This window comes from Artibeus jamaicensis, unplaced genomic scaffold, assembly GCF_021234435.1.
Source record: "Artibeus jamaicensis isolate MK-2021 breed Jamaican fruit bat unplaced genomic scaffold, CSHL_Jam_final contig_467, whole genome shotgun sequence".
NCBI classification, from domain to species: Eukaryota; Metazoa; Chordata; class Mammalia; order Chiroptera; family Phyllostomidae; genus Artibeus; species Artibeus jamaicensis.
Genome location: NW_026521845.1, coordinates 2,527,800 through 2,543,917, shown reverse-complemented (window position 1 = coordinate 2,543,917; position 16,118 = coordinate 2,527,800). Strand labels below are relative to the sequence as shown.

General features: G+C 47.3%; 1 protein-coding gene across 1 annotated transcript in view; it reads right to left on the bottom strand.

Annotated features, from left to right (window-relative positions):
* Positions 1-3,463: 3,463 nt before the first annotated feature.
* Positions 3,464-16,118, bottom strand: part of ABCB10 (ATP binding cassette subfamily B member 10) — a 30,799-nt gene continuing 18,144 nt past the window's right edge. The window contains exons 8-13 of the mRNA XM_037144114.2: positions 14,870-15,079; positions 11,846-11,925; positions 10,290-10,470; positions 7,428-7,471; positions 5,396-5,430; positions 3,464-4,945 (exon numbers count right to left, since the gene is read on the bottom strand). Coding sequence (XP_037000009.2) covers positions 4,714-4,945; positions 5,396-5,430; positions 7,428-7,471; positions 10,290-10,470; positions 11,846-11,925; positions 14,870-15,079 — 782 coding nt within the window. The 3' untranslated portion in view covers positions 3,464-4,713. The remainder of the gene's footprint in view (positions 4,946-5,395; positions 5,431-7,427; positions 7,472-10,289; positions 10,471-11,845; positions 11,926-14,869; positions 15,080-16,118) is intronic.

Below are 16,118 nucleotides of genomic sequence, written 5' to 3'. Positions count from 1 at the left end.
GTAACTTTCATGTGTCAGGAAATAGTTTTTAAACGTTATTTAAAACTATAAAAACCACCCTTAGCTTGCAGGCCAGACCAATCAGGCCATTTGTTTGCTGACCTGGCACTCGCTTCGTGAGGGAGACGCACCGGCACCTGGCACGGGACCTGATGCAATAGGAGACGTGCAGCAGATGTTTGTTCATGTTTAGTCTATTGGTGTCGAGAGAGATCAAGTTGCTCCCCTCACTTACGCACTCACTGGCTGATGCTCGTACAGCCAGGGCCAGTCTACCTGTTGACTTAGTGAGCTGAGTGAATGAAGCCAACCCGGAAAACACTGTGATGCTTCAGATACAACAAAACATGTAAAAAAAACCCTATAGGAACATTGACAATGTAGTTTCACATACTCATTTCATTAGTCTACTTCATGTCTTGTAACGTTTCCATTTGTTTTTATTTATTTTCTAACAACTTTGCCATTTTTATGGAATGAAATGGACTTCCCAAATGGAGCTCTGCTTCATAAAAGTGCATTATAAGGGTGTGGCCTGTAGGGTTTTAACCTGTGGTTATTTCTAGAGAACCAGTCAGGTCCAAGGTCACAAACCTTGCACATAAAGGTAAGCCTGAGAGAGTGGTCAACAAAATGCTAAGTTTATGATGTGAAATTTTATCTTCACATGTAGGGTTTCAGATTATTTAAGTTTTCTTCTTTTTTGCTTATTTCTGAAATGCTTATTTGAACATGCATATGCTTCAATGGCTTTCAGTGCCCGCTCTCTAAAAATGAAGGAAGGAAATAATAAAAATTCAAGCAGAATTAAGTGAAATAGAGAACAAAAGGGCAATAGAGAAATTAATGCAACAAAGAGCTGGTTCTTTGAAAAGAATAATAAAATTGACAAACCTTTGGCTAGACTCAAGAAAAAGAAAAGATTCAAACAAAATTGGAAATGACAGAGAAGTTACAATGGACAATACAGAAAAATAGCACTATACAAGAATACTATAAAAGGCTACAGGTCTTCAAGTTTGATAACCTAGCAGAAATGGACAGTTCTTAGAAGTATATAACCTTCCTAGATTGAACCATGAAAAACTGGAAAATCTAAATAGACGGGGTCGACAGTAAAGAAATCGAAACAGTCATCAAACAAGTAAAAATCCAGGAACAGGTGGTGTCACTAGTGAATTCTACAAAACATTCTAAGATTAGATCCTTCCCAAACTCTTCTAAAAAAATTGAAGAAGAGGCAGTACACTTCCTAACTGATTTTATGAGGCCAGCATAACCTTGATACTAAAACCTGGCAAAGACAACACAAAAACAAAGTTACAGACCAGTATCTCTGATGAATACAGATGCAAAACCCTCCACAAAACACTAGCATATCGAATATAATACATTAAAACAAATCAAATGGGGTTCATTCCACGTGCATAAGAATGGTTCAACATGCTAATTGATCAATGTGATATACCACATTAACAAAATAAAGGCAAAAATCATACGATCACATTAATGCAGAAAAAGCATTGGACAAGATACAACATCCATTCATGATTAAAACAATAAATGGATATAGAAGGAAAGACCTTCAACACGATAAAGGCCACATATGAGAAACCCTCAGCCAGTATCATACTCAATGGTGAAAAATAGCTTTTCCTCCAAGATCAGAAACAAGATAAGGATGCCCATTCTCACCTAGTGCTGGAAGTCCTAGCCAGAGAAGTCAGGCAAGAGAAAGAGGTATGAAGAGGGAATGAAGAGGTAAATTTGTCACTCTCTGCTCTAGATGACATATTTTTATAGCCTACAAATATTGAATTCTTAAACATTGTTTTCAATGACACTTTACACCCAGTATTTTGTATTAGTTTCAGATGTATGACATAATTCTTTACATAGAAAACTAAAGACTCCACCAAAAAAACTATTGAAACAATAAGCAAACAGCAAAGTTGCAGGATAAGAAATCAACGTACAAAGTCTGTTGCTTTCCCATATACTAACAGCAAAATATTAGGGAAAAAATGAAACGATTCCATTTGCAATTGCAACAAAAATAACGGAATACCTGGGAATAAACTTAACAAAAATGTAGAGGATCCATACACTGGAAACTATAAGACATTGTTGAAAGAAGTGCAGAAAACACAAAGAAATGGAAAGATTCTGTGTTCATGGACTGTAAGATTGAACATAGTTAAAATGCCCACATTACCTAAAGCAATGTACAGATTTGATGCAATCTCCATCAAAATCCCAGTGGCATTTTTCAAAGAAACAACAACAAAAAAAACCCCATCACATTTGTACCGAACCACAAAAGATCCCCATCAGCCACAGCAGTCCTGAGAAAAACAAAGGAAGCCAGAGTATCACACTCCCTGCCTTCAAACTCACTACAAAGCTACAATAATAAAAAACAGTACAGTGTTGGCAGAAAAACAGACACACAGTCCAATAGAACAGAATTGAGAGCCTGGAAATAAACTTGCACATATATATGGGCAACTAATTTTTGACAAAGGAGCCAAAAATACACAATGGAGAACAGAAAGCGTCTTTAATAAATGCTGGTAAAACTGGAAAGCTGCATGCAAAGGAAGAAAACTAGACTGCTACCCGATATCATAAACAAAAATTAAAATAGATTAAAGTGGTAAATACAAGACCTGGAACAATAAGAGTATATAGAAGAAAACATAAGTTCTGAACTTATGAACCTTGGTCTTGGAGAGGATTTTATGAACTTGAAATCAAAGGCAAGGGAAATAAGAAGCAAAAACAAATTAATAGGACTACATCAAACTAAAAATCTTCTACACAGCAAAAGAAACCATCAACCAAAGAAAAATTCAACAAACAGAAGAGAAGATATATGCAAATAATACCTCCAATAACGGGCTAATATCCAAAACATATAAAGAACTCATACAATTTTTTAACAAAAACAAAAATGGGCAGAGGACCTGAATGGTTTCCACAAGAATGCATACAAATAGCCAAAAGGTATTAAAAAAAAAGATGCTCAATTTCACTATCTATAAGGGAAACAAAATTAAAACCACAATGAGATAGCATCTCACACCTGTTAGAATGGCTTTTATCAGTAAGACAAGAAATAACAAGTGTTGGAGAGGGTGGGGAGAGAAATGAACTCTCATTTGCTGTTGGTGGGAATGTAAACTAGTACAGACACTTTACGCAAAAAAAATGAACATACAAACTCATAGACACAGGCCATGGAAGGGTGGTTACTAGGAGCAAAGGGGGGTGAGGGGAAGGTGAAGGACGTCAACTTACGGAGATGGAGGGAGCCGAGCTTTGGATGGGGAACACACAAGGCAATGCACAGACAAGGTGTTACAGAATGGCACCCTTCCCACCTATACAATGCTGTGGATCAGGGCCACCCCAGTCAACTTACTAATAAAAGGTAGCAAAAACAAAAAGGATGGGACACAGATAAAGTTCACTATAAATTTTAATCCACAATATAAATGTTACGTAAAGACACACTGAACATCTCGTATTAGAAAATAAAATACAATCAGATTCAATTTTGTAAATACGTCTATGGCACGTAGAGATTCCCTTCAGATCCAGCTTTCTGTTTGCTCTCTGTGAAGCACACCAGAACAGCGAACTGCTCAGGGACTACTAGTAAACTTTGTTAACATGATTGTCACAGACGTCCTGTCGACTCAGTCAAAAAACACAGTTCCTGTATTCACTGTATTCATCAGTAAATTCCCTTATGTAGCATGAACTATATTACTCTGTGCTTATCATGAAATAGTGGTTGCTTCTTCCAGTGTACCAGGGAACTAATGATTACTTAGAACAGGAGCAAACTTCCATTTTAGATGAGATCGGACGTGTTCATGGCCACAGAGAGAAAACTCCCATTTTAATTACACCGACACAGTCAGTTCTTACGCCTGGCACCATAGGTGCAGAAAGATCACTTTTTGAGGCAATAGCAGATCCGCGGCACCGACAGGAAGTATGCCCAACTCATGGTTGTCAGCCGTTGCTCTAGGAATTTTGAGGCATTTAGACTTGTGTGCCAAAAATATTAAAAATCACACACATCCAAACACAGTCTCCCCCAGAGGGACACGCACTTCTAAACTCTCACACCTTTGTAGACGTGGGACATGGAAAATACAAGCATTCCCTTTCTGTACATACAACACTCAGGTGTGCTTCACGAGAGTATGAGGAGAAAAGAAATGATTCGATTTTCATCCTCGGTGACACTGCCTAGCAACATACGACCCGAAGTTGGTAGAATACTACCAAGAGAATTACACAGTGATTGGCATACTGGCCTAAAATAATTAGGCTTTTTCTTTATAATTCCCTTTTAAAAGTTGTCATTCGACAATAACCTCAGTCTATAACAGCAGGTAAAAAAAAATGAGGTGCCATGCTATATGAAAATATTCCAAGATAAAAGAAAGTACAAAACTTGAAAATAACTTCAGTGCTATAGACACTTAGAAAGTTATAATTATTAAAACTCTGAGTAAAAAGGTCTTGAGAACAGGTACATCTCAAAATCATACTTTATATACTTTGGGAAAAATAGGTATATTGCAAATAACTTGAAGTATGATTGACAGATTCCACACCATCTTTTAAGTTGTTTTTCCCCTGCAATGCTGTTTTACTTTAAAGTTGCTCATATTCAATTTATCGGCAATCGCTTCTTTATGCTGAAATGAGACTCTGTTTGTTCATTAACTTTCTATATAACCCATCTGGTTTTGCAAGCAGTTCTCTATGTTTCCCACATTCAATAATTTTCCCTTGGTCGAGAACAGCTACCATATTAGCATTCTTGATGGTAGACAGACGATGGGCGATAATTAACACGGTTCTTCCTTCCATTAGTCGATCTAGAGCTTCCTGTACAAGGTACTCGTTCTCAGCATCCAATGCGCTTAAACAGGAAAACACAAGAGTAAGCCAAGATGTCAGAGCCATGCATGCTGTGTCCCCATGCATTTCCTGTTACACACACAGTGAGTTTCACTGTGATCGAAAGTGTACCTTCTTGGGTCTTCTACCTATACTTTATATTATAAAGATGCTATTAGCAAGGGGGCTGGGACTCCAGATTTCCATAGAACTACTGTCACATAAGGAGAAAAAAACCTGCGCAGTAGCTGATCAGAGTGATTAGGGATTCAGCACCAACGTGTCTGAATTGGGACCAGGACACTCAGCTCAGGGCTCCCAACTGTCATCACTAATTCAGACCCAGACCCTTTGAGATGTAGAGGGAAAAGGACATTTTCGGCTGTAACACTGGGAAGTACAGAAGAGTAGTTCATTGGTAAAGGAAGACTTTTGTTTAATACAATTACATACAGGATTAAGATATCCTCACCTGGTTGCTTCATCTAGAAGAAGAATTTTGGGATTCTGAAGAAGGAAAAACATTAAAAAGAAAACATGATTTTATTAGCAAAACACAAACTCTCAGTAATTACAGTACTATACATGATACAATGTGAATGAACCTTGAAACCATTCTGTTAAGCAAATCGGCCAGACACAAAACGCTACCTACTGTATGACTCCTTGGAAGTGCCCAGGGCAGGCACGTCGACAGAGACACAGAGTAGACTGGTGGCCCTCCCGGGCCTGGTCAGTGGGGGGATACGGGAGGGTGGGTGTGTGACTGCGACAGGGTGTGAGGAAAATGTTCTCGACTTGACTATGGTGATGGACACACTGAAACCCATTGAACTGGACCCGTTTAGTGCGCGCATTGTATAGTTTGTGAGTTGTATCACAATAAACTGCTACAAGAAAAGAAAGCCTAGTAAGTGACTGAGGGAAGCAGGTAAGTGGCAGAGTTCTTGGGGACCTGAAACCACGGTCGCAGTAATCAGTGGACTGGCCCTTGGTGCCCCTGCAGTCTGTCCTGCCGGCCACCCACCAGTGTGAGGTGCGGCTCGCAGGTGAGTGAGATGGAGTCTCGACTCTCAAGGTCCTGCTTATAATTTAGTTACAAGTATTGCATAAAACAAAAAACAAAAAAAGAGTAAGCTGCTGTATATAATACATCAAATTCTAGTTTTGCCTAGGAGTTGATCACAAGAAGGGAAAACATGTCCACACAGAAACTTTTGCACCATTCATGCGCAGCGGCATTGTCCATTCGCAATGGCCCCAACCCGGAAGCAGCCCACGTGCTCACCAGGTGGTGAGCGGACAAACCAACCACTACTGGGGAGCCACGCGAAGGACGGACGCAGCTACTCGGCAGTGGGAAGGGATGAAGCTCTGATACGCGCTACAGCGTGGAGGAGCCTCAGCGCCACCGTGCTGGCGACAGGCGGGGTGCGGCAGACCACATCCCCTCTGCGCTCGCTCCTCTGAAAAGTGCGGAGGCGGCGGGTCAGGCGGAGCAGCTCAGCGGTGGCCTGGGGCCCGGGCTGGCTGTGGGGAAGGGCTACGAATGGGTCCCGGGGGCCTTTTTAGGGCAATAGAATTAGAAATGGGGAGAAGAAATTCCTTCTTCTATTCTCAACGGAGGAGGAGGAGAATGTTCTTTTCTGGTTTGGATTGCGTGACAGTTGAATAACGGTAAATTTACTAAAACCTACCGAAAGTACATTTAAAACTGGTGAGCTTTACGGCATGCAAGTTATGCTTTGATAAAGCCTTTTTTCATTTTTCTAAAAAAAGATTTCGTTTATTTATTTTTCAAGAAAGGGGAAGGGAAGGAGAGAGGGAGAGAAACATGGACGTGTAAGAGATCGGTTGCCTGTTGCACACCCCCTACTGGGGACCTGGCCTGCAACCCAGGTATGTGCCCTGACTGGGAATCAAACCAGTGGCCTTTCAGTTAAGTTTGCAGGATGGCGCTCAATCCACTGAGCCATACCAGCCAGGGCTTTTTTTTCTTTTAAAAAATCATCTATAACTCTGAGGAGAGCAGTTAAGTAACAAAGGAAAAGACTATCATTTCCTCAAAATGCAATGTCTGACTTTCAGCTAAAATGGCCGTCCCTCTCCTCTTAGAAGTCTCGCACACATATTTGAAGTCTGTATCGTGCGGTTGGGCGGTGGACAACGATACGAGTGAGCGCACTTGTGCTGTTTTGACGCGGTGGCGCCATCGCTGGCTCCCTAGTCGGACCCCACGCTTCTCGATGGAAGGCCTGTGTGTGCAACTTCTCTCCCTTGTCAACACCAGCACAGAGCCAGCCTCCCAATGCCCGAGAAATGCATGTCAAGTTTGGACAACACCACTGATTGGAGGTTCCCACTCATCTTTTACCAGAACTGTCAATCATGCGTCTCCCCTCCCCCTCAAAAAAAAAAAAAAGAAGAAAAGAGTACATTGTAAATGACAAGGTCTCTACCTAAAAACCGTAACAAGAGCCCCAGCCAGGTGGCTCCAGGCTTACCTTCAGCAGAGCACGGGCGATTGCAATCCGCTGTTTCTGCCCACCTGACAAAGACAATATATGTTTTTTAAGAAATTGAAAGCCTTCACAAAAACTTGGTCATAGGCGTTTCTAATAAGCCATGTGGCAACTTGAAGGTCACTGCTTCCAGTTAGTCATAGCTAAGACAGATGGCAGAACAGAAACCTGCTTTTAAATATGCTGCCTCCTCATTAACCTCAAAATTAGTAACATCAATTATTATCGTAGCTAACATTAATTGAGGTGTTGCTATGTACCAGGCATTTTCTTAATGCATTACAAATATCATCTTACTTAGTCTTCAAAAAATCCCACGAAGTAGGTCCCATTACTATGCCCTTTCACGCCCGATGAAAAACAGAGGCCCAAGATGACCTGTCCGAGGTCCTGCAGTTGGCATCGGTGGAGCTGGGGTCCGAACCTGCACAGAGTGCAGGGCTATGCTTTTAACCACTACACACCCGCCTCCCTAACAGAACCCCCAACATGGCAAGGAAAACGGAAACTCAGGCTGCCCAGAGGCTTCCGAACGCAGGTGCGACAGGCGGGAGTGCAGGGCACCCGTGATGCTGGGATGCGTCACTCCGCTGCCTGCCTGGCGGCGCGGCCCCGCGACCTTCCATCGCCAGGCTGCTCTCTCCCCTTCCCGGCCCACAGGAGCACTGGTTCACACGTGCTGGGTTGTGTGTGTATACGGAACTGAAGGGTACGCGCAGGGCAGGCCACACTAATCCTCCCCTCCTTTCAAAACTCACATTCTACTGAAAGCGAGGGAACCAAATTGGGGGTGGGAGTGGGGAAAATGTGGACAGGAGGAGGACGGGAGTAGAAAGTCTGCGATGACTCCCCTTCCTCCTGTGTTGTGTCACCCTTTCTCCTTTCCCCCAGGGGACACTATGCCTCCGTGACAACCAGGAAGGTCTCAGAGAGCAATACTCAGGACTCGCTCCTCCCAACTGGTTTCGTTACAGAAAACTCAGTCTCAGTTTTGGTGATGAAAACAACCCTTTTTGGTCAATGTTACTGGGTGAAAGTACTTACTGATAGGAACTGCTGGACACCACAGCATTTCCTCTAAAACACCACCATTTATGGCTGCGACGTGTGGTGCTGCTGAATGCTGACCTCAACCAGGGCGCCTGGCGCCCACCTCGCAGAAGCAGGGAAGCCCTCGTTTCCCAGCCTCTCGCCAGGGAGGGTGTCTCGGTGCCTGGGGCAGGTCAGTCGGGCTGCCAGGGGAGGCTTCGGTGCCAGTTAGTGCACTGGGAATCTATGGCCTTCTTTGTCCCAGAAAGCCAGCGAGAATCAGAACCTGTGGTTATTTCACTCCAAGATGGGGCTTGGGAATCCTGGCAGAGGGAAGGACATGCGGAATCTGCTCCAAGGGAGAAGGTGACATGGCACAGAACGGGGCACGGGTGGCTCCCTACCGCACCCCTCAATGCTCAGCAATGTCACTGCAAGCAGAGAGCTGGTTTTCTTCTGGGGACGGGTTTCAGCGACCCTGTTGCTGTTCAGGTCACACGGCAACGTGTAACTCTTCTCCTGGAACTTCCCCAGTCTAAAAACATGTTTTTCATCTACTGCCTACAGATTTTTTTTTAAGTTATATTTTGAAGTTATGTTTTTTTTAAGATTTTTATTCATTTATTTTTAGAGAGAGGGGAAGGGAGGGAGAAAGGAATGAAACATCAATGTGTGGTTGCCTCTAGTGCACCCAGTACTGGGGACCTGGCCTGCAACTCAGGCACGTGCCCTGACTGGGAATTGAACCAGCAACACTTTGGTTCGCAGGCCTGAACTCAATCCACTGAGCTGCACCGACAAGGGCTATTGCCTACAGTTTTAAAAAGCCACACACCACGAACTTAGAACATTTTGTGTTAAGTTTTGTGTGTTCAACACTTCCAGTAAGAAGTAGTGTTGACAAGGACCACAGCTCCCACCCCCTGGCAGCCTGGCTCGGACGTGGGGGCCCCCATCCCTGCTGAGACCCCCGCGGGTGGGGAGCTCGCTGCAGTGAAGGGAGCACATGGCAATGTCTGTGATGAAAACAAAACCTGCATTTAGCCAGTTAAAAATGTATTTCCCCCTCAGCCCTACTCGTCAGCCCACTTCTAGATTCTAAAGCAACAGAAAGTAAGTTTTCTTTGTCCTTCCCGAGCCTGGCGCCCGTAATGTAACACACCATGTCGGCCGTGCTGCACCCACGGTGGGGGGTGACCTCCACTCGCCTGGCACAGGGCCTGCAAACTGCACGCTGGGCGCCAGATCTGAGCCACAACCTGCTCATGCACGGCCCTCAAGCTAAGTGTGGCTTGTGCACTTTACTTGGGTGCTTAAAAAACCAACCACGAGGAATACTATGTTCAGAGACCATATGTGGCCCATAAAACCTAAAATATTTATTTACTCTCTGGCCCTTTCTTGAAAAAGTCTGTCGACCCCTGGCCTAACATGGACAGTGAAAACTGGGGAGTAAAGAACACTTTCAAGTTCAATTCTGTTGCTGACTCAGTCTCTGCCGCTCGGAACAGATGACCCGCCACCCTGTACCTGTCTGGAGCAGCAAAACGCATCTTCTCTCGGATGAGAAGAAAAGCTGCTGTGGCTGAGCACTGCTCAGTGGGACATTCGGGGGGAGTTCGGGAGCATCTCTGGGGCAGGAACCAAAGGACACCGAGGGGCTGTCCACGGGCAAGAGAGATTTTTAGAAAGTGGAAGGTCCAATTTCATAACCTCGAAGGACAAAGCTGTAACGGAAAAGTAACACTGCAACGAGAATGTTCGCAGACGTCTGAGGAGCAGAGAGGTCCGGCTACGACGCAGGGTGACAGGTACCTGAGAGCAGAACGCCCTTCTCGCCGACCACGGTGCTGAACCCTTGAGGGAAGTTGCGGATGAACGCGGCTGCGTTGGCCACCTCGGCCACTTTCTCCACCTGCTCCGCCGTCACCGCGGAGGGGTTGTCTGCGCCGTAGGCGATGTTCTCGGCAATTGAGCAAGAAAACAAAATTGGTTCCTGCAAATTGGAAATAAAGCATTTATTGCAAACTTCAAAACAAACATCACACGTGTCTAGCAAACACAGTGGAGCTCAGAATTATACCTAAGAAACTATTAAATTGATCCAAAGAATGCATGCCGGTTTTTCTTTTATTTTATTTTATTTTTAGACAGAGGGGAAGAGAGGGAGAAAGGGAGAGAAACATCCATGTGTGGTTGCCTCGCATGAGCCCTTCACTGGGGACCAGGCACGGGTCCTGACCAGGAATCAAACCAGCAACCCTTTGGTTTGCAGGCCGGCATTCAATCCTCTGAGCCACGCCAGCCAGGGCCGTGCCAGCTTCTATGTTCTACTTCCTCACTCTTCATAAATCCGCCCCACAGATTTATCAAAAGTTCATGTATGACTGTCAACGGGACTGATTTTGTCATCTGTGCTTTCTACCGCACTCCAGGGAATGAGGTCCCGCGGCAGACGCCTGCGCAGTGCCTGGCACACAGTAGGCACTTTGCAAATGCAAGTTCCCTTTCCTTGGGAATTGTGAGGCACTGGAAGACCACAAGCCCACCTGCATTTCCCAGTGGCCTGCCTCCCACGGAGGCCATTACTTTTTGAAATATGCACACACCAGGTGGGAACATGACATTTTGACAGAGCTCTGTGGAATGATCCCAAAAAGCAAATAAACTTCCAGCTTCTTTTCTCCCGCCCATAAATGATACACGCTGCTGGAATCCTTTCACTACCGAGCAAACCCCGTCACTGCCCCGCCTGCCCCGCCCCGGTGGAAGGGGTTAAGGGTCGGGTCAGGGGGAGCAAGCGCATCAGAGGCAGAGGCTCAGGTTGGTCTGCTATGCGCACAGCCTGGTGACGGAAATACAAGCAGCTGTGTCAAATTTCCCCGCACTGAGGGGTCTCGTGAAAACAGCCTTGGCAAAGTGACCACCTCACAGCGACAGGCTGCCTTGAAAACTGCAGCCTCTTGCAAGGGGACCCTCGCTCTTTCCCACTAGAGTCTTGGCTTGTTTTTTTGCTAAAACCCTTTATGCTCAACAGTAGACTGGGGGGGTGGGTAATAAAAATGGGAACCAGGGAAGAGCCAGTGGAAGCTAAGAAGTTAGCTTTTCTCCCCATCTTCTGGACTGTCTGCACTACAAATTCACGTCCGTGCCAGCTTCTGACAAAAAGTCAGCGCTTCACCTGGACAAGTGTGTAAGGTCTGGAGGAACCAGTGGTATTTCCAGACCCAGACAATCTGCCATGTGAGACTGGGTCCATGCATCTGGAAACCTTCCACTATCCCTCTTTTGAGAGATTCTAGGCCAAGCGAAACACATGACCAAAGCAGTTTCAAAAGAAAGTGCAATGAAAACAAACCCACTCCTCTTACCTGACTCACGGCCCCAATCTTGGAACGCAGCCAGACCGGGTTTAGCTGGCGGATGTCGTGACCATCGAGACTGACCGTTCCTTGTGGAGAGGGAAGGAGAGTCACGGTGCGCCCTGACTAAGGCACCACGCACGGGGCCAGTGACTAACGTAAACACACAAAGCATCTGGTGGGAAAACGCCGGGCTCAGTTTTCAAAACACTGAAAGTATACTCGAAGCCTCCAAACACAACCTAAACCGAGGTATGTCGCGGACCCTCAGAGCGAACAGGGCTCTTGGGGTGGCCCGCGCCTGCCGGCCCTGCAGTGGGAGCTGGCGGCCCGGCGGGCTCATCCGTGGGCTCGCCTTCCTGCAGAGGCTGCGGAGCTTCCTGCAGTGACTTGGGGCTCTGCAGGACGGGGCACCTGTGCAGAGCTTTGACTCAGACGGGATGCGGGAGGGAGAGGTGCCGGCCGTGGGGCGTCCACCTGCACAAACACTAGCAGAGGTGGCAGAGCTTGAAAGCTGGCACCCAGGACCTCGGCCGCCTCACGTCGCAGCTTCCTGGAGACGGTCACCATCAGCAATCACCCTGGAGGCCTGGCTCTGCGGCCATGCTCTGGGGACTGGACCACAAGTTCAGCCCTGCCGGTGGTTTTCGTTTATCCCTCCTCCAACTGCCCCTTCCTGCACTACCTTGGCTGGAGGAGGAGAGTCTGTCACCTGAAACGAGGAATCTGATGGCGATGGTGGCCGTGTTTGAATAACGAGACGAAACGCTGGCCTCAGCCAGCAGAACTAATTCTACACCGCGTGGGGGTGACGACAGTGACTAGCATGAGAAATGCTGTTGCTTTCAGTGAGTGGTGGCGGTGGTACAGCCAGCCGTACATGTTCACAGGCTGGCAAAACCTGAGGTCTTTCACTTATTGTTTTTAATTTTTATTTAAAAAAATGTGTACCCTGCGTTTTTTTAAAAAAAATTTTATCTCTTAATTTTTACAGAGGGGGAGGGAGGGAGAAAGAGAGAGAAACATCAGTGTGTGGTTGCCTCTCACGTGACCCCACTGGGGACCTGGCCTGCAACCCAGGCATGTGCCCTGACTGGGAATCGAATTGGTGACCCTTTGGTCCCCAGCCTGCACTCAGGCCACCGAGCTATGCCAGCCAGGGTTGAGGTCTTTCGCTTGAAATGTACCAGTGCTCTACAGGCCCCCGATGAAGGAACTGGAGAACCAGCATTGTGACTTATTTACATAACCTGACTAGGGCCTCTCTAAACTTGGAACTGATAGCATGTAGAGAGCCAACCAGACCGGTAGCCCGGAGGCAAACAGCATCGTGACACACAGCTGGGGACTCTGTGGTTCAGGCTGTGCAAGTCAGAACACTGGCCTAGCCCATGACCAGCTCTGACAGTGTTTTAAACAAAAAACACAGGTAAGAAGACCACAAGACATACTCTTTTTAAATTCATGTTCTGATTTGTACTAACGGTTGTCTTTTCTTGGTGAAAACCATCATCGTTTTCTCAACCCAAAATTAAATCAGTAAATACAGAATGTCTACTCCAGGATCTGATATGAAGGACATAAACCTTGTAACTATGTGTGGTGATGGATGTAAACTTGACGTGTTGTGAGCATTTTGCAACACGTACAATTACCAAATCATAATGTCCTGCACCTGAAATATGTTATGTCAATTATACAGCAATAAACAGGAGACAAAGAAGTAAAATAATGTGTTCTTTGTTCTAAAATATGCTATAATGTGGCTAAACATCAAATAAAAACCAGAATAAGAAAAACCCATTAAGAAAATCCCTACTTTCTTAACAGGTGGCAGAGAAGGGAATTGTTGGGAACCACCCTACCTGGTTTCAGAAGCTGTGATCTCCACGGCCCCGGCCCCGGGCTAAGTGAGAGACTTTGGGACCAGAAGCCACCCGGGAGACAAAGCTTTTCTTCCTTGTAGGGACACTGCCTCTGCCCCCTTTCTCTTCACTCTGCTTGGCCCTGGGCAGATAACTGGTTTGCCAATGACAGGTAAGATTCCTCAAAGGAGGGATGACCTAAAACAGTTATGGTTGTGAAGTGGCCCTCAGGGAAGGACTTGGGTGGCTATAGAAAAAGGGGGTGATGGACCCTCGCCCCTGGGTTTTGATATGGCCTGAGTCCTCGTTCTGTCTGCAAGAAGTCTCCTAATCTCTTTCCCCTGTCTGACTTAATCCTGAAACAATGCAGGAGGGCGGTGCAGCCCTGGGCAGGGACAGGTGGGTTCCCCCAGGTTCAGGCCTGAGAAAGAATGCGTAAGATCCTGTGAAACCTGCTTTGCTATGACCCTCAATTAAAGTGATATGGTCCAAGCAGGAAGTGGCTTTGTTCCCCAAAGTTTTATGGCCCTTTAACTATCCGACCCTGACTCAGAATAAGCCCTCAGAGTTCTCTGAATGTTATCTATTGTTTAATCATTTCTGCCTGATAATGATCGATGAGCTTTACCTATACACCCTGTATTCTTGGGCAACTTGAACCCAATAAAAGCCTGTCTTGGCAAGGGTCAGGGTGCTCTCCCCTTGACAGAGTGGCCATGCCATCCCCTTTCCTCCACAGGACTCTGGAGTCCGTGTGACTTTGTCTCGCCTCATCCACAATGCCTCGGACACTGCGGGCTGGTGACCGTATCTCGGAATCACTGAGCAACAAACAAATCCTATTTGCTCGGGAACCTCTGAGCCTCCACAGGGCTCCTGACTCCGTGCATGGGAGAGCCCAGCATGCGAGAGGAGGAGAGACTGGCAGCAGTCACTCAGGACCTGAGGTCTGCCTGACAGGCACAGAATGCCTGGAGGGCCTTCTCCTTGAGCTGCCATAACCCTAAAGGGACGCCTGTGTCGAAGGGCCTCCCTTCCTGGGAACGAAGCCTCTGGCACTCGAACTCTCACACACTAACTTTTCGCATCGAATGACCCTTTTGGGGGGCACAGGAGTAAGAAGGGCTCAGGACAGGCCCCACCCCCACCCCACTGCGTGCCAACTCACCAGAAACGGGGTCGTACAGTCTCAGCAGCAGGGATAGCACCGTTGATTTGCCGGAACCGCTGGGGCCAACCAGCGCGGTGACGGAGCCTGACGGGATAGAAAGGCTGAAATCCTGGAATATGGGCACCTCTGGGCGGGCTGGGTAGGTGAAATGCACATTCTTAAACTCCAAAGTGCCCTGGAAGCTTTTCTCGTTCAAGACAAGTCCCTCTGCAAGACAAGATGGAATCCTAATTACTTCATGCAGAGACCAAGGCACAGCTGACCTCAGTTCCCGCTTGTCTGACTGCGGATGACGGCCCCCTGCCCCCGGCTGGCCCTGGCAAGTCGGGAAGAGGCCTCTGTCTGGTGCTTGCCCTGAGCCTGCCCGGCATGCACGCTGTCCCAGGCGCTGGGCATGCGCCGTCCTGTTCGATTCCACAGCCCTGCGAGGTGGAAAGGACTGTCCCGGCTCGGAGACAACCACCTGCCCCAGCCGCCCAGTCCCGGGGTGAATACCCACCCTCCCCGTGCTCCCGCCGCTGTGGCTCGCTCGCTCCGGGCGGACCCCGTCGACTCCCCTTCAGTGCTTTGAGAGAACCATGATGCACACGTGGGCAGTGCACAGCAGCCAAGGAGCCAGAGGGGGCGGCGGTCTGTGCTGTCCTGGTGTCACCCGGAGCTTACTTCCTCCAGCCCGTGACCCTGCAGAATGCTGGGGCTCACTATCGTCCTAGGAACCGTGAGGGCTGGGGAGTGGGTACTGCTCACAGCCCCTACTCCCGAGCTCTGACTTCCGGGGAAGCAGCTGATGAAGGGGACGGCTCCGGACGAGAGCATTAGTACCAGCATTCCCCACTCCACGTCCAAAAGCCAAGAAATGGGGTTTTATACGTGAGATACCTCTTCCTTCTCTTCAGTCCCCCACACCAACATCAAAGTCACTAAGAAAACTAACCTGGTGGTGCCCAGGGCCCTTCCTATCGGCACACCTGGGCTGCCATCCTGCGTCTGTGGCACCCAGTCACCCACAGGGCGGTAAACAGCGGGTGGCAAACCCTGTGGGCAGCCCCGGGCTTTCTTTCAGGGGCAGCCCCGGGCCTGCCAGCAGCTGTCCTTCCTCTCTTACCGTCCACCCCTCTGATGACTCTTTCCCTGCCGCCGGCAGGGATGATGTCCTTGTCGTGCCCACCCTTCCCATGGAGGGCAGGAAGCTGGCCTAACTGTCCAAAGCCATATCTGTGTAATCCCAGCGAAAAGGGGCGGACGT